A 22,995-nucleotide genomic window follows, 5' to 3' on the forward strand; every position below is an offset into this window, starting at 1 on the left:
CCCATCATTAAAGATCATTCATTGTATAGATCAGCGTTTCCCAACCAGGGTGCCTCCAGCTGTTGCAAAACTACAACTCCCAGCATGCCCGGACAGCCTTCGGCTGTCCGGGCATGCTGGGAGTTGTAGTTTTGCTACAGCTGGAGGCACCCTGGTTGGGAAACGCTGGTATAGATCATACAATTAACAATGTTTTCCATTTACATGCTGTTAAAAAATGATCTACTGAAGAGTTATTGCATTTAGGTTTGGCTCCCACTATGTTTGGGCTTTTTGTTGCTGGTAAATGTCACAATGGCAAAAAGATATGCCGACATAAACTGAGGTGGACCTATGTTGGGCTCATTCACTTTCGCAATCCTATCATTGCAAAAACTTGACTTGGCATAAAGACCTCAAAAATTTTGATTGGTCCAGGTCTTTGCATTCAGACCCTACCAATCGCTCAGCTAAGTGCTGCTGTCCCTGTCTCTCTGCAGGTCATGGGCTCCATAGACTTACTCTAGACTTTGTCTCCTGCAATGGTGTGACTAGGAGAGCAGCGTTTGTCTCTCCTGGCTTATTCTAGGAGTCTGAACACCCAGACACTGACTGATCAGCACTAGTTTTATTTTGTAGGACTCGTGGCTTTTGACTGCTGCAAAACAATAGTATAGTATGCTTTCATCAAACAGATTGAATGTAGTTGCTTGTAGATTGTGTTCAGTACATTAAAGGGAATTGGCCCACCACAGTAAATGTCGGCACACCTTTTTGTCTGTATCCCAGCAAAATAGTGCACAAATGTAGTGTGAACCCCGCAGTATCTATGGGGGAGATTTATAAAAACCTGTGCAGAGGAAAAGTTGCCCATAGCAACCAATCAGATCGCTTCTTTCCTTTTTGAAAAGGCCTGTAAAAAATTAAAGAAGCGATCTGATTGGTTGCTATGGGCAACTCAGCAACTTTTCCTCTGGACAGGTTTTGCTAAATCTCCTCCCATGTGTGTAGCAATGTCTGTGTCCACCTTATGAGCTGCGGATGGACACATGCCGAGTCTCTGCCAGTACCCGGATCTCTGCATATTCATCCTCTGTTCAGGGAAGGAGCAGAGCCTCTGCAGTAGAATGACAGTATAGCTGAGAAGACAACTCCTGTAGGGGAAGAAAGGTCTGTTCTGTCAGCTGCCAGAGGGTGAAGAAGACTCATTCTGCCCAGAGCCTACCAGCAGCACAGAAGGAAGCTAAAATAAGAGGTGTGTGTGTGTATATATGTGTGTGTGTGTGTGTGTGTGTATATATATATATATATATATATATATATATATATATATATATATATATACTGCAGATTACTTAAAACCAGCTGTGACCAGCCCTTCAGGAATTGTGGTATTTAAATGATCCATGAGATAACCACTTTAAAGGGGTCTTTCAGTTTGCTGTAATGACAAGGTGTCAATATGAGGTTGCCTCCCATCGTGAGTTTAAAGGGAACCAATCATCAGATTCTACCCTATATAACGCTTGGCAAAGCGTTATATAGGGTAAAATCTTTATCCTCACCATCCCCGGGGGATGCTCCTGCCCCGAGAGATGGTGAAGATATGAAGTTATAAACTAGTCTCTGCCAGCCCCGCAAGTAGTCACCTGGTTGGGGAGCTCTTCTTACCTAGTCCAGTGTCTTTGGCCGGCAGTGACGCCCCCACAGCTTGATTGACGGGCCGAGTCATCGCTCTGCTCTGTCTGTTTAGTGAGCAGAGTGATGATGTGGCCTGTCAATCAAGCTGTGGGGGCGTCACTGCCGGCCAAAGACACTGGACTAGGTAAGAGGAGCTCCCCAACCAGGGGACTACTTGCGGGGCTGGCAGAGACTAGTTTATAACTTCATATCTTCACCATCCCTGGGGGCAGGAGCATCCCCCGGGGATGGTGAGGATAAAGATTTTACCCTATAAAACGCTTTGCCAAGTGTTGTGTAGGGTCAAATCTGATGATTGGTTCCCTTTAAGTAGACCTACATACCCTGGTCGTGACGGTTGTCACATGAAGTAACTGAGGCTACTATGTCAACTCCAATTATATGGGAAAATGTGTAGTGTATGAATCCCTTAAACGTCTTTTTATAAAATAACATCTTTAGAAAAAATCCTAAAATAAATAATTCCCCAAAATTATATTTCAATATATATAACCTTAATGGTGGACTATAGCAGAGAAAAAAATAGATCTATTTATGGGGTTTGTGATTTAAAAAAAAAAGTTTTAAACTTATTTTTCACTAAATAAAAGGAGATTATTTCTGAATATGCAATTGATTTGTAGTACAAAACTCTAAACAATTAAAGCCCTATGTGAAAGAAAATGCAAAAAAAAAAATCACATGAAAACCCCAAAAAATAAAACAAATAATGTTGATGCTGTTTGACAAACACATGCAAATACATTAATAAAAATCAGTCTTTATGTAGATAAATCTTTTGAGATTAAATTACTACTATCATGGAGGACAACATATTCTTTGGATAAGGGATAAATGTCTAATCGTGGGGGTTTCGACTGCTGGGACTCCCCACTTCCCTCCCCACGATCTCCTGCACGGCACCCTGGCTCTCCCCAGGAATGGAGTGTTTCGCCCCCTCCATGTATCTCTATAGGAGAGCCGGAGATAAAGCATTCAGATATCTTTAGCTCTCCTATAGCGTTACATGGAGGGTGCGCGTCGGCTGTCGTTTCGTGCCCGGGTCGACACTCTCCATTCCTGGGGACTTCCGGGGTGATGTGCAGGAGATCGCAAGGGGTCCCAGCCATCACTCATCCCCTGTCGTTTGGATAGGGGATAAGTTGTCCTGCATGATAGTAGTTCTTTAAGGGACTGAAAAACACACAGGTTGTCCTGTGGACAATGCACTTCTACCAGCTAAATACCAGCTTATTAACCCATAGTGTGTCAGCTGTATGTGTAAAGCATCCCCAAACATGCATTTTTTCAGAGTTCTTGGCAATCTGGTTATCAGTACTCCTAAGATGATCGATAGTTATGCTCACCTCTTTGAGCGTCAGAGATTTTGTTCGGAGTTAGGCTGCATTCAAACCTCGTTTTTACATTACGGGTGCCGGATCCGACTTTGGGAGGGGCAAACTGGGCTCTCCTGTACCCCAGCCGGACCAGCGCTGAAATCCATTTACTTTAATGAGCCAACCGGAGTCAAGCAGTAACTCTGGTTGGCTCATTTTTGACCCGTATCCGGTTTCGTGACCGGACCTAAAACCGTAGTATACTACAGTTTTAGGTCTGGTCAGGAAACCTTATACGGGTAAAAAATGAGCCAACCAGAGTCAACGGTTGACTCCTGTTGGCTCATTAAAGTAAATGGATTTCAGCTTTTGTCCGGCTGGGGTACGGGAGAGCCCGGTTTGTCGGATCCATCACCCGTAATATAAAAACGAAGTGTGAATGCAGCCTTATACTTGACACCATGAATGGAAACCTGACAGACCACATAAAAGACCTCATTATGTTCTGTCGGGTGCCTTTGGTATCAGTCATATAACTGATCCAGCACTACCTTTTTTGTAATTTTTATATTTGCTCCTTTGATGAAGCAGAACAATGGATACAATGACGCTGATGTGAATGAAGGCAAATAAAGTGTTGTTGTTAGCGTCATTGATATAATAACCATTATAATCAAATGTGGTTAGAGCAAAGGAATTGAGTTATTCTCTTAAATTCATTATGACTACTAGATTTAGACTATTAATATTAAAGCTAAGGCACTGTTTTCCTAACAGTGTGTCTCCAGCTGTTGTAAAAAAAAAAAAAAAAACTCCCAGCATGCCTGGACAGCCAACGGCTGTCCAGGCATGCTGGAAGTTTTAGTTTTGCAACAGCTGGAGACACACTGTTTGGAAAACTCTAAGCTAAGGATTGTGTCCTTTTTTGGCAACACTTATTTTAAAGGAGTACTCCAGTGCAGGAACACTTATCCCATATCCAAAGATTACATTTCACTAGGAGTCCTTTCATATGTATATATATTTGTTTGTGTTTCCATAATGTAAAAAAATTCTATTCTCTGGTGCAAAGAGGCGGTCCCAAGCCCCTGAGGTGCTGAGGGATGGAAAGCCTCCTCACTCCCACTTCTCATACCTTATTGACAGTCAGCTGGAAGCCGAGCCCTGTTTTCTTAAGTCTCACACTTGAGCACAACTTGTAAGTGCTAGATTAAGGTTTGGAAACAGGGCTCTGCTTCCACATGACTGTCATTCAGGAATAGGAGAGGATCATGGAGGTGTTCAAGCCCTCAGCACGTCAGTGACTTGAGAACGCCTCTTTTTGCACCATAGCATAAAAGCATTTTCCTGTTTTATGGAAGCATAGACAGATATGTAAAGGTTTACTTGCCTCTTACATATATTGAACAGCGTGAGCAGTTTGAAACATGAATGGCAGCTGACTGTTTCCTTTTAAGAATTACATGATATCTACTGAAATTAATAGATCTCATTGCTTTTACTGGACCTAAGCAGTCAAAGCAGCTAGTCAATCCCTATTACTTCTTCATACACTAATAGGGCACATGTAGAGGCTTGTGGGAACCAGGCAACCTATTCAATTTACTCCCTTCACCAAAATGCTATCTGCCATTCCGACACTCACTAGGCCCCCTTAATCTCCACTTCCAGGGCCCATGTAAATGTAAAGGAGATGCCTACTCATTGGCTATGGCAGGTCGCATTAAATAGTCCATTAATGTGTGATCATTTGAGATCGACCCTTGGGAACCCTACTGATAAGCAGAGCTAGAATAGGGCTACCTGTCACAGCCGCATGAATAGGAAGTGCCGCTGTGCCTAGACAAACATTGAAGGGGCTGGGGTGCTGAAGCACTGCTGCCTTTTCATCTGCTTATTGGTGGAAGTCCTGGTGGTCCCATCCTAATAGTTTACCTTCTGATGGACATCAATATGAAAGCTATCTAGTCTGTATTCAAGCCATTCTGTATCTAACTATACAGCTGATATTGCATCCATACAAGTGTATGGAATGTGATAAAGTAATATTTGTTTATCCATATTTACATCAATATTTGTTTTGTATTTTGAGAATTAATGGTGAAAAAAAAACTGCTATTGTGGGCGTGTAAGCATAAACATATCCTAGTTACCTGTTACCTGTAAGTACACTTATGTGAATGGAGCCCTGTTCTATGAACCACAGGATATTTCCTATAGAAGACTCGCTGGCTTTAAATGGCTGGTAAGATTGCATCTTAATGGCTTCAGGACATGATTGATCATACTCTGCTAGAATAGAGCGCTATTAATAATATATTGAATAAAAGAATATAAGGAGCAGATGTTATACATAGCAAATTCAGCAAATGTGTTCTACTCTGTGAATGCAAGCAGAATATGTGGTATGATGGGGTGTGTGTATAAATATATATAATTATACATACACCTACACACATGCGTCTGCTACTGTACAGAGGTTTGTAGAAATTTATAAATAAAAAAAAATGATGTTCCCTACAGAAGCCAGACCGCAGAGTAAAATGTTATAGTGGGAAATAAGACCATACTGCTGTTACAATCTGGACAGGCATGTTTGTTCTTTATGGCAAGTACTCTTTTAGAGTAATGGGAACAGTTTATATCATTGGTAAAAATGTAACTTTACACTGAAATAGTTCTAGCCAGTAACCTAGGAGCATTATATGTATACAGTATATCCATTAACCTTGTATTCTGTACAACCACTAGGAAACCATTAAGTTTTTTTTAATTAATTTATTTTTTTGTTAGTGACTTTCCACAAAAATGCTGCATGTTGGTAATTTTCTTTAGGCAATCACAGAAATCAATGTGTCATGTGTGTTCCGACTCAGTGAGGTTCTGTCTGTGTGTCCGAAGAGTCCATACCGATCGGGTTTGAGTTAGATTTTGGTGACCCAGCTGTATTATAAATCACTAGAAAACTATAGGGGGCGTCCCCTTTGTCAGGAATCCCAGAAAATACAACTTCTGTCTGTCACTGCAAATTTTCAATAAAGTTGTTTTTTATAGAGTTGTTCAACTATGACTCTAGCCTTTGTGCATGTTGTATCGTCTTAGCTATTGATTATAACGGCTAGGAGTCTTCAAAGACAACACGTATTTAGGAACTTGCATCCACATATGGTATTTGGAGCAAATAAAGAGACTCGTACACACTGAAGTTTTCTACAGGTTTGTTGAGATTTTGAGATGGTGTTAAAGGGGTATTCCACTGGCCAGCATTCGGAACATTTAGTTCCAAACACTGTATGTGCGCATTGCGGGGGTTGACCATACCCCCTCATGACGTCAGGCATGGCGGCCTCCACAACCCCTCCCATAGACTTGCATTGAGGGGCGTGACGTCACATCGTGAGGGGGCATGGCCGACCCCCTCAGAGCGCACACACAGCGTTTGGAACTAAATGTTACGAACGATGGCTAGTGGAGTACCCCTTTAAAGCAGCACCTGGATTACAGGGTAAAACAATGGCAAACCACAAGGTAACCAAGCCCTACCCGTGTCTGCAGCAGACTTGGTTGTCACTTCCAAACTGCATCTCAAAACATGAACATGTGAGAGCCTCAAAAGGGAAGAAATTCATAAACTTATTAAGGATTTGCTTTGAAGCATTGCCTTAATGTAGTATTTTATGGGTTACTCCAGGACTTTAATAGGGTTATCCAGTAATAGAAAAACAAAACAGAGCTAAGGGTGCATGCACAGGTTTGGGCATACTGCAGCGGGGCCCATGCTGTACCCCAGATACTTAAATGAGCTGACCAGAGTCAGCTAGTGAATGGAATAACTTAAGGACAAGTGTGGTGCTATTTATGGAAAATGTTAAGTACCTGTCATCAAGCCATATTTCTTAAACTCAGATTATATTCCCTAACTACTACTAACACCCCTCCTGCCCTTTAAAGGGTTACTCCGATCCCCAGCGTCCGATACATTGAGTTCCAAACGCTGTGTGCGGGCTTCCCTGTTCACGCCCGCCCCCTCGTGATGTCACGGCCTGCCCTTTCAATGAAAGTCTATGGGAAGGGGGCACGATGGCCATCACGCCCCCTCCCATAGACTTGCATTGAGGGCGCGGGACGTGATGTCACATGACGGGGCGTGACGTCACGAGAGTGCGGGCGTGAACACGGAAGCCTGCACACAGCGTTCACAACTCAATGTTCTGGATGCTGGGTAGCAGAGTAAACCTTTAAAAAAAAATTCTGAGCTTTAAAGGGGTACTCTGGTGCAAAACATGTTATCCCCTATCCTTTTGATAGGGGATAAGATGTTAGATCATGCGGGGACCCCCACAACCTCTGTGTCGGCAGCAGCGGCATCTGAAACACGGGAGTGTGGAGTTCCTGTGTTCGTAACATCAAGCCACGCCCCCTTCATTCATGTCTATGGGAGGGGGCATGGCGACTAGTATGTAGCTGTCACGCCTCCTCCCATAGACCTGAATGGACGGGGTGTGGCGGCTGTAGTCGCCAGTTATCCGGCATGGAGCAGAGTTCACTCGGTGCACGGATGACCAGGGTGCCGCTCCGGCTATCGCGGTGGTCCCAAGCGTTAACATCTTATCCTCTATCCTTTTGATAGGGGATAGGATGTTTTGTGCTGGAGTACCCTTTTAAAAAGCTCTGTATCACACATTTCCGCACATACACTGTGTGAGCTCCTGGGAGGAGAAAGTGGGCACCATAAAATGTATGGCGCAACCAAACAAATATTATTTATGTGGGAAAATTGAAAAGAAAACCGCAAATTTTGTAAGGTTTTGTTTTCACGCTGTACACTTTACAGTAAAAATGACATGTTTTCTTTATTCTGTGGGTCAATACGATTAAAATGATACCCATGTTATTTGCTTTTCTATAATTGTACCGCTTAAAAAAATCTCAAACCATTTTAACAAAATTAGTATGTTTGAAATTGCCCTATTTTGACCACCTATAACTTTCTAATTTTTTAGTATATGGGGCGGTATGAGGGCTCATTTTTTGCGCCATGATCTGTAGTTTTTATCAGTACCACTTTTGCATAGGTTTTACTTTTTATAAATATTTTTGGGAATAAAATGTGAAAAAAAAAAGCAGCAATTTTGAACTTTTTAAATTTATTTACGTTTACGCCATTCACCGTACAGGATAATTAACAATATATTTTAATAGTTCAGACTTTTACGCACCCGGCAATACCAAATATGTGTATTATTTTTTTTGGAGGGAATTTTCTTTTTTGGGGGGTAAAATGGGAAAAACTGACGTTTTACCTTTTTATTGGAGAGGGGATTTTTCAATTTTTTTTACTTTTTTATTTTACATTTTTCCTTTTTTTTTTAAACATTTTAATATTTATAGATTTAATATTTAATAATTTAATATTTATAATCATTTGATTGCTAATACTGTTCAGTGCTATCGGTCATCTTCTGCTCTGGTCTGCTCGATCTCAGATGAGAGCAGAAGACCCCAGGAGCCAGCCGGAGCCAGGTGAGGGGACCTCTGGCTGCCAAGCTGGATGATGGGATCCCTGCGGCAGGGCTGCGGGCGATCCGATTATCCATTTAAAGTACCGCACTGCCGCAGATGCCGTGATTTGTATTGATCACGGTATCTGAGGGTTTAATGGCGGACATCCGCGCGATTGCGGATGTATGCCATTACCGGCGGGTCCCTGGCTGCTGGAGCTCGCGGTCATGGCGGAGCGTAAACGTATGTCATGGTGCGTTAAGTACCATGGCACCATGACGTACATTTACTTCCATTGTCAAGGGGTTAATATTTGATTCCTTATGCCAAATAAATAACTTTTGTAATTGGCTTCCATTAAAAAATAAAGTTTTATGTTTTTCTGCTGTATACTTCTGGCCACCAGGGGTCTCCCTTTTTGGCCAGTGTAATGAAGAATAATGTGTCTTGAAGAGTTCTGTGTCCCGAACAGCTGATGAAAATGCTGAGTCAGCACAGGCACTGTGAGGCGCACACACCCGCCCCATACTATTGGTTGGTGGGGGGTGTGGAGTCTCGCTCTGCTCACTATTTTGCAGCCTGGACACAATTCTCTGCAAACCCTGCACTCTCATGTACTCAGCTTTTCCCGATCTCTGTGCTCGCTCTCTGGCAGCTGTCAGAGCAGAGTTCACTGCAACCCCTCCACTCCCATGTACTCGGCTTTTCCCGATGTCTGTGCTCGCTCTGGAAGCTGTCAGAGCGGACAGATCAGGGGAACAATTCTCTACAGCCTCTCTCCCTGCTTCCCCTTCAGAAAACCAGCAGCACAGCAGCAGAATATTTCCTTTAACATGTCCCCGATCTCTATGCTCGCTTCCCTGATCTCTGTGTTCGCTCTGGCCATGAGAGATCAGGGGGACAATTCTCTACAGCCTCCGCCGACTCAGCATTTTCCTTAGCTGTTCGGGACACAGAACTCTTCAAGACACATAATTCTTCATTACACCAGAACACATTCCGTCTGGTCAAAATCTCAGATTTTGGTTTCCTGCTTGTAATGGCAGGAGACCAAACTCAGGAAGTGTTTCTCTGCACTGGGCTTGATTGACAGCTGCAAAGAGCCTCACTGACAGCTGCACAGACTGAAAGCTGCTACACAGAGCTTTAGGTCTTTCTATTCTTCACAGCACTGCAACTATGTATGGGCGGAAGTGGTCCCCCAGCAGGCTTCAGTGATGTCATATCTGCTGGGAAACATCCACTTTCTCCTGCTCGGAGATGGCACTAAGAGGAAGAAGAAAGGTATGATACAGAGCTTTTTAAAGCTCGGAATTTTTTTTTTAGGGGTGGGAGGGTCGTTAGGAGTAGTTAGGGAACATAGCCTGAGTTAGAAAAGTTTATTTGGTGACAGGTACTCTTTAAGTTCTACTTCGGTTATGAGTAGTCATAATTTAATCAGGACACTAAAATAACATAAACTGAAATCATTTTTTCCCTGTTACTAGGATTTTGAAGCGTATTGCTTTATTTTTCATTGAATGTCACAATTTCCTTGCCTGCCCAAGAATTGAGAATACATAGGCGAAATGATCTGTCTCTTGTCTGAATTACTGTATGTACTGACCACTGATAGCAATGACATCTGTGATTGGCCAGAGAAGTAAGGGAGAGGAAGTAACTGTGCCTGGACATCTGGCAAACAGCCTAGCTCTGGTCCTGCCCCCTGAAATTAAGAGAAAAATATAGCTGTGTACCATGATGGAGAATCTCAGGGGTTCAGTAATAGCACTAAAAATCACCCTGTCACCACTTATTTAGGGTTAAGGTGTCTGAACCATGTAAGTTTTTAAATAATACTGAAATGAGGTACAGTTTAAAGATGACTTATCTCCTCTGAGGAATCCTCAAGAATCAGTAGAAGGCTAAAGTATAAACCTTTCTTAAATGTATTTAATTAGGAAAAGTGAAGAAATTTCTCTCTAAATAAACCTCCACTTACCTCCAGCACTCCTGCAGTGCGTATCCGCTGTCCCACTTCGGTTACCAGCTGCGATCCTCTTCCTATGAAAAAGCATGACTCTTGGGCCCTGAGTAATTTCGGTGTGCAGAGGGTCATATTGCCCATAGCCAATCACTGGTCATGGCAGGCCATCGCTGCGCCAGTGGTTGGCTGTGGGCAGTATGACATGACATTTTTTGTTATGTAATGTATTTTGAAGCAGCAGGAATAGAGAAACTTTTTCTTCAGTGTGTTCTAAGTGAAAATTGGCTGCTGCAGGCTTAGATTTACTCCTTACACGTAGCTGTATCCTAGTCTAGCAGATTAACACTTTACATAAAGCAGTGTCCTCCTCCTTTAGCTAGGCTGTATAGTATAAAGGGTCATTTTATAACAGATATTCTGTATGAAGTTCAGGCTTCTGCTGTCCATGAGGAAATATTTTTTCTTGATTTGTAACTTCTTGATTCACTGTCCATTATCATCCACTGGTGAATTAATTCACTGGTATTGTAATTCACTTTTACTGGATTTAAGGGAAAAATAGGTGAACTGGTTCTCCCATTGTAATCTATGGATTAGCGATTTAGGCTAATCCTGGCCATATTTGATCACAAAGCTCAACTCTGCCATCCACATGCCATATAGAATCAGCTTCTTCCCCTTACAGGTGGTATCTCCCAGAGAAAAAAAGAATCACTAGATTTTAATCTCTGTTAATATGAAGGTAAAAAACAGTTTTCCTCTAAGGCTAGGTTTACATCTATACCACAAATGGATGTACCAAAACAAGACCAATTTAACTCAATGTTACATATGTTTTGTGGCATCTCCTTTTATTTGTTAATTTGTTAAACTATGTAAAAACCTCTATGGGGAAAAAAAAAACTACACCACAGTAGTGCACGGAGAACTTTTTTACCCCACAAAAAATGGTACACAAACCTACAGGGGACATAAACAGAACCAAACTGACATACTTTTACATGATGTTAGTCTATGGGTACACCACAGCTTACATTTAAGTACCGTAACATATGTCCTGGCGTACTGGTGTGGAATAGATGTTAACCAGCCCTAATACAGAGGTAAATCATAGGGTTTTCGAATTACACAAATTTTTGAAGTGTTTCATATGCCACTTATTGCATTTTTTTCAGAACCTATATCTTCTTTAAACCAGAAGTGCCAACTGCTGACCATTAGATAAATGTTGACAGATCCTACTGGATCAGTCAGTAATGTAATATGCACATTATGGTGGCACAATGAATACTGAAAACCATCCCAGCTTGGACTGTCATGAAAAATACCTTGGCATGTCAAAAGATTTGATCATTTTTGGTCTCAGTGCTAAGATCTAAGGGTAAAGCTAGGTAAGGCATGTTTCACTTCCTGGCTTTGAACATAATCCGTCACTTTGCAGATGACTGGCTCCATAGACTATGATGGAGCACATCTCCTGCAATGACCGCTGAGCCGCATGCTTCACCCAACTATACCTATCTGAGACCCCAACTAATCTCAACGTTTGACATGTTTGCATGACTTGTCAAATTTTTTTTATTTCATGGCAGCAACACTTTTAGACAATAAGAATTTTTATCTTCCAATTACACTTGGCATGTTTAGCTGCATTGCAATATTGTAGATAGTAAGAGATATCAGATGATCTTAGATAAGGGTGGGGCTTATTGAATTTTAAGGTCCAGTCTCTTTTGTTCACTTGAGAGAGAAACTGCTTCCAGAAGAGTCTTGCTGTAGTTTCCTGTTTACCCATGAAAAAAAACATGCACACATGGCGGAACCAAGTGTTCATGTATATCAGGAGGAATAGCTGATGGCCGAATGAACGTCCATCCAACAACTATTAAATATGGTTGGGCACCTTTAGTGCCATACATGAATGCCATATACCTTACACTACATTTTAGAAGAAGCACATCAGCTTTCAACCTTTATTTTCAGCATCAGTTACAGAACATTCTTTGTCATAAATGTCCAATGTCTGTTTAGAAGGTTAATGGTTGTAATATTTCACTTTGCATAGGAAGTGATGATTAGCAATAAATAAGAGGCCAACCAGCTAGAGTCAGGTCCGCCAGATTTAAAGTGCTCCGCTGGAAGTGAGAGATGTGAGCTAACTAGCATGAGAATGTGTGTAATGGGGTTCAATGGGGAACACTACAGGGTACAGGAGAAGGAGTGGAGAATGCATAAGTAGAAGATTGAGGGAGAAGCTCCCTAGTGCTTTATTTCTTATAGCATATATCAAATATTCTTATGGCTTTATGGTTTTCTAAAAACCCCTGCTTCTTTAAGGAGGAATCAATCTTCATTGCCATTGGTTATATAAAATATATTTCTCAAATCTCGCTGGTAAGAGGAGATTGAAAGAAGTTACTACATTAGACCCATGGATTCCTCCCACTAAGATTGATTGTGTCTTGTAAGAATATAGTTATTGGAAGTAATCCATTTAGGTTTAGTGGGCACTGATTGGGGTCTTGTAAATGGCAAGGTTAAGGCAAGTGTAGGAGGAAGTTCCATTTGGTTATATGCAGGAACCCTGTCGGATAAATGGATAATCTGTGCAATTAGTGCAGTTGGATACACAAGCCTTAATGTGCCTTTGCAAGGCATTGTAGGGCTAGTTAGTCTATATACAGAAACCTCAAGAGCTCTTATACATGAAAAATTTGTCTGTCCCTGGTACAATACATAATCTCTTTAGGAATGGTGAGGATGTCTAGCTCTCTTTTGGACTATTCCTCAGGTTTCTGAGCTCCAGTTCCAGTTGTCGGATGTTGAGGTCTCTGTGAGCCAGCTGTTCCTTCAGACGACGGATCTCATCTTGCTGCCGATAGAACATGCGCAGCAACTGCAGGGTATAGATAAGTGAGCAGGTGAAATGCACCATCAAGCATAAGTAGTAACATACATGCACATTCAATACAATGTGCTGAGCAATGCAGTGTTTACCACAGGATTATGTGCAGGCTACTTACTAGCTGTGCTTTGTTACAAGGTGTTAACACCCCTTTAACAGCAATACGGATAAAAGAATCCAAAAGAGACCGCACTCGCCGTCCACAATGCTTTAGTCAGGTGCGTGTAGGCATACGGCAGCAGAGGCAGGGGCACACCAGGACAAGTTGTTTTGCACAGTTTTGCGCTTGTTCAAGCCAGAGTGCAAAGTCCGCTAAAACGGCGGATGTCATCACATACCGACATGCATGTGATGTAATATGTGACCATAACCAACCAGTGGCATCACGCTCTAGAATCCAATACGCCTCTCTTCTAAGCAGGCAGGAGTGCCGATTGCCGCCTCTGGGAGGTTGTTTTACTTTTTCGAGGCCGTCAAATTTCAAATGGTTGGCATTACTGTTGTGTATCTCTTTCATGTGGGCAACCAAGCGCGGAGCGCCAGAACCGGTCCTTATGGACTGGACGAAAACGACCATGTAAAGGCCGGATGATTTTGCCCACATAAGAAGTCACAAGAGCACAGAATCACATAAACAACAAAGGATGTCTGACATGTTATCAGATCCCTCACTGAAAAGAAATGGCTCTCCAATTTGAATGAATCTAATGCTATATTGTTAGAGCAAAAGGAACAAGTACCACAAGGACGGTTGCCAGTGAGACTCAAGTCGATAAGCCATTTGCACCCTGGTTTTCCTCTATCAGCTTTAACAGGACTTTTGAGCTCGTCACCAACAGTCCTATTTTTGCGATCTCCTTTAAATCGGGATCAGCTTCAATAATGTACCAGTGGTTCTTTATTGCTCTGGCTACTGTCTCATTCATATTTGAGTTTGCAGGTGAAATTATTGCTCTGGCTACTGTCTCATTCATATTTGAGTTTGCAAGTGAAAATTTGAATTTCTTCGGTTTTTGGTCGCATCGGTCCTTTTGGTTTCAAGAAATCTGCACGTCTTGCTACAGAAGCTTTTAGAAATCCTTCCTCAATATTTTTTGGGGGGTATTGGTTCTAATAGATGGTGTTTTAAGTCAGAGGCCTGTTCTAGGAATACTGAATCTTCACTCTTCACTTTTATTAATTGCAGAAACTATGAATAGGTAATGTTCAATTTTACATGTAAGGGATGGGAACTGTGAAAGTGAAGTAGAGACTTATGGGCAATACTTTTGCGCTACCCCTGTATAGTTAATACGGAATCCACAGCTTTAAGTTTGACATCTAGAAAATCAATTTCAAGACCTCTAAATACAGATATAAAAAACATATTTTCTTTGTTGGTGACATTAAGATGAGCAACAAAATCGTTAAACATGGACTCCGAACCCTCCCATATGACCAATATGTCGTTGACAAAAGGATTTTTTGTAGAAAATACATAGCGGCTTTCAAGGATGGCGAGGAACAGGTTAATGTAAGTACAGGGGACCAAGGTGCCCATTGCAGTCCCGGTCTCCTGCCTATACCAGTCATCGCCGTCCTTGAATTCATTGTGGGAGAGGATGAAGAGAAGTGATTCACGTATGAAATCGATGAACTCGTTGGTTTTGACAGATTGATGAAGGAACTCACGGATAGCCTGTACATCCGCATCATGAGGGATGCGGGTGTGCAGGCTCTCTACGTTTATAGAAGTGAGATGATATGTTTCCTGCCAGTCAAAATGTTGGAGATTGGTCAAAAGGTCGCCAGTATCTTTAACATAAGTGGCTGTAAATCTAAAGGGGTTTAAAGGAGTACTCTGGTGCAGAGTACTCCTGCTCCGTCCTGCCCGGGCTGCAAAAAAAAAAAAGAAAATAAACCATCTCTCACCTTCCTGGGTTCCCACGGAGTGCCACTACAGCTTATCGGTCCTCCGGTCCATCTTCTTCATACTTCCGTGTGAACGAAGCATCACATGGCGCTCAGCCTATCGCCGGCCGCCGTGATGTTCTGCCTCGACCCATAATAGGCTGAGCGCCATGTGATGCTTCGTTCACACGGAAGTATGAAGAAGATGGACCGGAGGACCGATCAGCTGTAGTGGCGCTCCGCGGGAACCCAGGAAGGTGAGAGATGGTTTATTTTCATTTTTTTTTTTTTGCAGGACGGAGCATAGGGCAGCCGGGGGTTGGCTCTGCGACTTGTGAACCTTAGGTAACAGGTACCACTTAGCATGTAAAGGGCTTTTTGGGAGAAGTTTTTCTGCATTGTTCTGTGATATGATGCTTGATTCACATTTTATGCTAAGGAAGGATCGTAGTTGGCTCATGGTTTTAGTAGTGGGATCTGACTTAAGTTTTTTTTTATAGGTCTGGGTGTCACCTATCAAGTGAGATTTCTCACTTTCATACATTGTGGAATGCATCACAACGGTGCTACCACCCTTTAACAATTCTGAGGTCAGGTCTAGAGGTTAGCCATTTTAGTGCCCTCTTTTCTCTAACAGACAGGTTGCTCTTTTGTTGGGGGGTACACCAATGCTCTAACGTCACGTTCCACTTCCCTGGTGAACAGGTCAATAGAACTGCCCACCAGGACAGGACGGGGGGGGGGGGGGGGGGGAGTACGTAGAGGGATTACCACCTCTGAATGGCAAAACCTCTATTGTAGGGACGGGAGCTTCTTCATCTGCTAAATGGCATAATGTATTGAGGGCCTCTAACTCCTGAGGGGTGGTATTTAGAATGGGTGGGAAACCTAAGGGACCTATTGTGGCAGGAACTTCTCCTTCCTTATGTGGTTTGAACCCTTGTGGATGGCTACTCTTCTGAAAGATCTTATGAAGATTCATTTTGCGAGTTCCCTTTAATTAATCAACTTTAAACTGGGTGTAATTAATAGTCTCACTTAATCCAAAATTCAGTCCTTTGGACAATTAGGGAGATGCAATCCTAAGAGAGGGAGACATCAGTCAGATTTATAACATTATCAACATTGTGGGAAGTCTCTAGTCATTCCAGGTAACGCCCTTTCTCTTCTGTGGTCCTCCTCCTTCTCTTCTTCCCCTGCCCTTCTGAGTTCTTCGCCTAAAGGGCTGTGACCCATGGAAAGAGGCTTGTTATCTTGTTCTACTGTAGATGGGATTTCAGATTTCTGCGACGTTGTTGCTTCATCAGATAAGCTCGCCTCTGAATCAGATGTCCAGAAGTCAGATGGTTGGCGGCGTGGAGTGCCTCTTCTGTGGTTAAACGGGGGACTTCGACGTCTATTACCTTTTTTTGTTCCATATAAAGACGTGTGAGGAGTCGTAATCTGCTTTGTCTTTTTCACGTTTACATTCCATCACCTTTGATTGGATGACTATCACTTTCTTTTCTAATTTCTTGAGGAAGGCATTGTATGCAATATCACTGACCCTGGTGCAATATTCTGCTTTGGCCTTACTGAGGTCAGATGTGACTACTGCATTCTCTATGCGAGTAAGTCTGGCTGCATGGTCCAGATGAGCTTGGTCCCATTCTCTCATGAACTCGTGGTCGTTAAGAAATTGTGAGGGAGTCTTATACATGCGCAATCCTCTGGGTGTGTGATTACTAGTGTCCTAAGATTCCAATGAATTAATGGTCCAAAATAACCAGCATTCCTTGTCTGCCAAGGAAAAAATGCACTGCTCTAAAGACTTCATTCCCATCACTGTCAGCCGGTCTTTCTAATTGCATGATAGGAAGTATGCCTCTGCCACATTTTGACTGGCAGGAAACATATCATCTCACTTCTATAAACGTAGAGAGGTTGTACACCCGCATCCCTCATGATGCGGGTGTACAGGCTATCCGTAAGTTCCTTCATCAATCTGACAAAACCAACGAGTTCATTGATTTCATATGTGAATCACTTCTCTTCATCCTCTCCCACAATTAATTCAAGGACGGCGATGACTGGTATAGGCAGGAGACCGGGACTGCAATGGGCACCCTGGTCTCCTGTACTTACGCAAACCTGTTCCTCGCCGTCCTTGAAAGCTGCAATGTAATTGTGAGTCCATGTTTCACAATTTTGTTGCTCATCTTAATGTCACCAACAAAGAAAATGTTTTTTTTATATCTGTATTTGGAGGTCTTGAAATTGATTTTCTAAACGTCAAACTTAAAGTTGTGGATTCCGTATTAACTACACAGGTGTTACCGTAAAATTATTGCCCGTAACTCTCTACTTCACTTTCACAGTTCCCATCCCTTACATGTAAAACAGAGCATTCCCTATTCACAGTTTCTGCGAATAATAAAAGTGAATAGTGAAGATTCAGTATTCCTAGAACAGGTCTCTGACTTAAAACACCATCTATTAGAAAGCCAATACCCCCAAAAAATTATTGAGGAAGGATTTCTAAAAGCTTCTGTAGCAAGACGTGCAGATTTGTTGAAACCGAAGGACCGATGCGACCAAAAACCGAAGATATTCATATTTTCACTTGCAAACTCAAATATGAAGGAGACAGAAGCCAGAGCAATAAGGAACCACTGGTACATTATTGAAGCTGATCCCGATTTAAAAGAGATCGCTCTCAATTCTCCTCTAATCACATATCACAAAAACAGGATTGTTGGCGATAAGCTCAAAAGTCCTGTTAAATCTAAACCAGGGTGCAAATTGCTTACCGACTTGAGTCTCACTGGCAACTGTCCTTGTGGTACTTGTTCCTTTTGCTCTAACAATATAGCATTAGATTCATTCAAATTGGGGAGCCATTTCTTTTCAGTGAGGGATCTGATAACATGTTGGACATCCTTTGTTATTTACGTGATTCTGTGCCCTTGTGGCTTTTTTTTATGTGGGCGAAACCATCCGGCCTTTACATGTCCATTTTCGTGTGCAGGTTCGGTCCATAAGGATCGGTTCTGGCGCTCCTTGCTTGATTGCCCACATGAAAGAGGTACACAACAGTAATGCCAACCTTATGACATTTGCCGGCCTCAAAAAAGTAAATCAACCTCCCAGCAGCGGCAATCGGCACTCCTGCCTGCTTAGAAGAAAAGCGTATTGGATTCTAGAGCTTGATGCCACTGGACCATTAGGGCTTAATCACCTTATTGAATTAGCCCTGTTTCTTTAATTTCTTTATCTTTGGCACATCAGCTCTTTTAGTCCAATGGGCGCCTCTTCCTATAAGCTTGCTTCATTGTTTTCATTTGTTTGTTATAGTTTTCTGTCTTTCCCATCTGTCTGTAAACACTTGTTTGTTTATATTTCATGGTTGGTTGCAGTCACATGATATTACATCACATGACTCATTGCATGTCGGTATATGATGACGTCCTCCGCCCGCCGCCTTTTTAAGGGGTCACTGCGATAGCGGACTTTGCACTCCGGCTTGAAGAAGCACAAGACCGCACAAAACAACTTGTCCCGGTGTGCCCCTGCCTCTGCTGCCGTATGCCTACACGCACCTGAATAAAGCATTGTGGACGGTGAGTGGATTCTTTTACCCGTATTGCATACTTTTTGTGATTGGCACCACCAACATCCACACCCGCTTCCAGCCTACAGCGGTATCCCTCCTACCTTCTCTCTTCACCCTAGTCCTGCATGTGCCGGATTTTTGTTTCTCAGCTATCCATACCCCTTTAACAGCTACTCGTTTCAAACATCTTCCTTTCATTGAAAAGTATATATGCTGCTCAAAAAAATAAAGGGAACACTAACATAACACATCGTAGATCTAAATGAATGATCTAATCAAATGAAATACTTTCGTCTTTACATAGTTGAATGTGTTGACAACAAAATCACACAAAAATGATCAATGGAAATCAAATTCATGAACCCATGGAGGTCTGGATTCTGGGTCACACTCAAAGTGGAAAACCACACTACAGGCTGATCCAACTTGGATGTAAAGTCCTTGAAACTAGGCAAAATGAGACTCAGTAGTGTGTGTGTGTGTGGCAACCACATGCCCATATGACCTCCCTACAATGTCTGGGTATGCTCCTGATGAGGTGGCGGGTGGTCTCTACACCTGGACTAAAGCATCTGCCAACTCCTGGGCAGTCTGTGGTGCAACGTGACGTTGGTGGATGGAGCGAGACATGATGTCCCAGATGTGCTTAATCGGATTCAGGTCTGGGGAATGGGCGGGCCAGTCCATAGCATCAACGCCTTCCTTTTGCAGGAACTCATGACACACTCCAGACTAGGTCTAGCATTGTCTTGCATTAGGAGGAACCCAGGGCCAACCGCACCAGCATATGGTCTCACAAGGGGTCTGAGGATCTCATCTCGGTACCTAATGGCAGTCAGGCTACCTCTGGCAAGGAGGGCTTTGTGGCCTCCCTAAAGAAATGCCACCCCACACCATTACTGACCCACCTCCAAACCACTCATGCTGGAGGATGTTGCAGGCAGCAGAACGTTCTCCACGGCATCTCCAGACTCTGTCACGTCTGTCACATGCTCAGTGTGAACCTGCTTTCATCCGTGAAGAGCACAGGTCACTACTGGCGAATTTGCCAATCCTGGTGTTCTCTGGAAAATTCCAAACGTCCTGCATGGTGTTGGGCTGTAAGAACAACCCCCATCTGTGGACATCGGGCCCTCATACCACCCTCATGGAGTCTGTTTCTGACCGTTTGAGTGGACACATACACATTTGTGGCCTGTGGTAATTTTGCAGGGCTCTGGCAGTGCTCCTCCTGCTCCTTCTTGCACAAAGGTGGAGGTAGTGGTCCTGCTGCTGGGTTGTTGCCCTCCTACGGCCTCTTCCATGTCTCCTGATATACTGGCCTGTTTCCTGGTAGTGTTTCCATGCTCTGGACACTACGCTGACAGACCCAGCAAACCTTGCCACAGCTCGCATTGATGTGCTATCCTGGATGAGCTGCACTACCTGAGCCACTTGTATGGGTTGTAGACTCCATCTCAGGCTACCACTAGAGTGAAAGCACTGCCAGCATTCAAAAGTGACCAAAACATCATCCAGGAAGCATAGGAACTGATAAGTGGTCTGTGGTCACCACCTGCAGAACCACTCCTTTATTGTGGGTGTCTTGCTAATTGCCTATACTTCCCACCTGTTGTCTGTTACATTTGCACAACAGCATGTGAAATTGATTGTCAGTCAGTGTTGCTTCCTGAGTGGACAGTGTGATTTCACAGAAGTGTGATTGACTTGGAGTTACATTGTGTTATTTAAGTGTTCCCTTTATTTTTTTGAGCAGTGTATAATTCCTAACATATAGAAGAGGTGAGTATCCAGCACAGCTACACCTCCACTTCTTTCCTTTATACAGTCCAAAAAAATATCAAGAACAACATATTCCAATTGCATGAATTTATTTATTAACAACACTATAATAGTAGTAAGGGTGGTTCAAGACCATTAATATTTACATAAAAATGACATATGAAATTGTGAACAGATCAGATGGGGACAGCTAGTCTTATCCCTATCTGTAATGCGTGCCTGTCAGTACTGTAGGTCCCCTGCCCTAGTCACCTGGGCCTACACCGGAACCTCCTGATAGACCCTAGGCTATGTAGGGGGCACAGATAATTATGATATATAAGTATAATAATTGAAGCAGGGATAAACCCCTAAGGTTGGGGGTAGAAAATACAACCGCACAGATAAATAACATAGAGACCAAACATGTGGTAGATACAGAAGTAATAAGACCTGTGGGTCATAGACATAGACAGTCATCTGTACAGCATAATTTAGGGTATCCTTATGCATCTGTGAGTAAAACCATACATATCCAATGCGTTTCGCTACTCTGTATTACTGCAGGTAGCTCGTCAGGGATCAGTAAGGAATACCTAGAGAGGGGTCAGTGGGGACCCTGCACACAACTGCTGTGTGCCATCACATCACATACTTGAAAAGGTGCGTACAAAAATCGAAAATTATGGTGTACAGACAACTGTCTATGTCTGATATATGAATATTGTACTATACTGTATACCCACAGGTCTTATTGCTTCTGTATCTACCCCATGTTTGGTCTCTATGTGTTTTATCTGTGCGGTTGTATTTTCTACCACCAACCTTAGGGGTTTTTCCCTGCTGCAATTATTATACTTGTATATCATCATTATCTGTGCCCCCTACATAGCCTAGGGTCTATCAGGAGGTTCCGGTGTAGGCCCAGGTCACTAGGACAGGAGACCTACAGTACTGACAGGCAGGCATTACAGATAGGGATAAGACTAGCTGTCCCCATCTGATCTGTTCTTCCCAATTTCATATGTCATTTTTATGTAAATATTAATTGTCTTAAACCACCCTTACTACTATTATAGTGTTGTTAATAAATAAATTTATGCAATTGGAATATGTTGTTCTTGATATTTCTATGATTTTCCTAACATAATTCCCATTATCTTAGTCTAGTAATGTCTCTACAAGTTACATGTATGCACCCTTTATACAGTCCACAATAGCACGTTAGCTGGGAAGGTATAGCCAGACAAATCCCAGACCAGGTGCTCAATCCCAACAGGAAAAGTTCATGCAAATCAAACTTGTATAGAAATTCAGGAGGCACTCACCACGGGAATATGTGCAAAATGTATTTACTGCATCGTGCAGAAACAACAATAAAAACGGACCAGTGTGGATGCATTGGTCTGTTTTTATCGTTGTTTCTGCACAATGCAATAAAGAAAATCCATTCTGCACATATTCCTGTGGTGAGTGCCTCCTGAATTTCTATACAAGTTTTAGATTTGTATACTGCTTTATAAAAATAAAAGACTACTAAAACGGATTGAAAACAGTATGGCAAAAACGTAGTGTGAACCCAGCCTTATCTAATTCCGTGAGAAGGGCAGTGATGATACCACTAAGGTCAAGATGTGTGCAATCCCTTTTCAGGGTAATCTTGTTTTTGGCTCGGTTCTTGAAAAAAATTCTTGAACAGGCAACTGACAGGAAAAAAGATTTTTCTTTCCAGAAAAGACCTAAACAAAATAAAAACATTCCTGTAATAAGAACAAAGAACATAAAGTAAAAGGTAAAGGAGGACGCTGGAGCTATCCCAAAGGTGGGAAAAGCAAAGACTTTATCCTCAATCCCAATTCCGATAACAAAAAGCATTGACAGTCTAGTGTGGGGGTGGGGGGGGGGGATTGTCTCTATTCAGACAACAATGGTCTCAGATCACTAAAAATCCCTTCATTCTAAATTCCATATCTCAGGGATACAGAATAGAGTTTATCAGCCTTCCTTTTCCAAGATTTTATTCTACAGATCTCGGATCAGACATCTTAAACTAATGGCTTTTTTCAGGCATAAAGGATCTCTTGTCTCTAGGAGCTGGTATTCTGGTCCCCAACTTGGAACAGGGTCTGGGTCACTATTCCCATCTATTTTTGGTGCCCAAGCCAAACTGCACATTCAGAACTATTATAAATCTAAAAAATACAAACATGTTTATTTCTTACAAAAGGTTCAAGATGGAGACCCTGAAGACAGCCATACCTCTGATTCAAAGAGTCTCCTGGATGTGTACCATTGATCTAAAAGACACCTTCATCCACTTGCCAATTCATCCCTCTCATCAAAAATTTCTCAGGTTTGTGATTCAACACAATCATTCGACCCT

The 22,995-nt window shown here is 42.5% G+C and overlaps 1 protein-coding gene across 2 annotated transcripts in view; it reads right to left on the bottom strand.

Annotated features, from left to right (window-relative positions):
• Positions 1 to 12,423: 12,423 nt before the first annotated feature.
• Positions 12,424 to 22,995, bottom strand: part of CORO2B (coronin 2B) — a 77,835-nt gene continuing 67,263 nt past the window's right edge. For both annotated transcript variants that reach the window (XM_056571619.1, XM_056571618.1), the window contains exon 12: positions 12,424 to 13,360. In XM_056571619.1, the coding sequence (XP_056427594.1) occupies positions 13,229 to 13,360 (132 nt within the window). In that variant the 3' untranslated portion in view covers positions 12,424 to 13,228. The remainder of the gene's footprint in view (positions 13,361 to 22,995) is intronic.

Source organism: Hyla sarda, chromosome 4 (genome assembly GCF_029499605.1).
Source record: "Hyla sarda isolate aHylSar1 chromosome 4, aHylSar1.hap1, whole genome shotgun sequence".
Lineage (NCBI taxonomy): Eukaryota > Metazoa > Chordata > Amphibia > Anura > Hylidae > Hyla > Hyla sarda.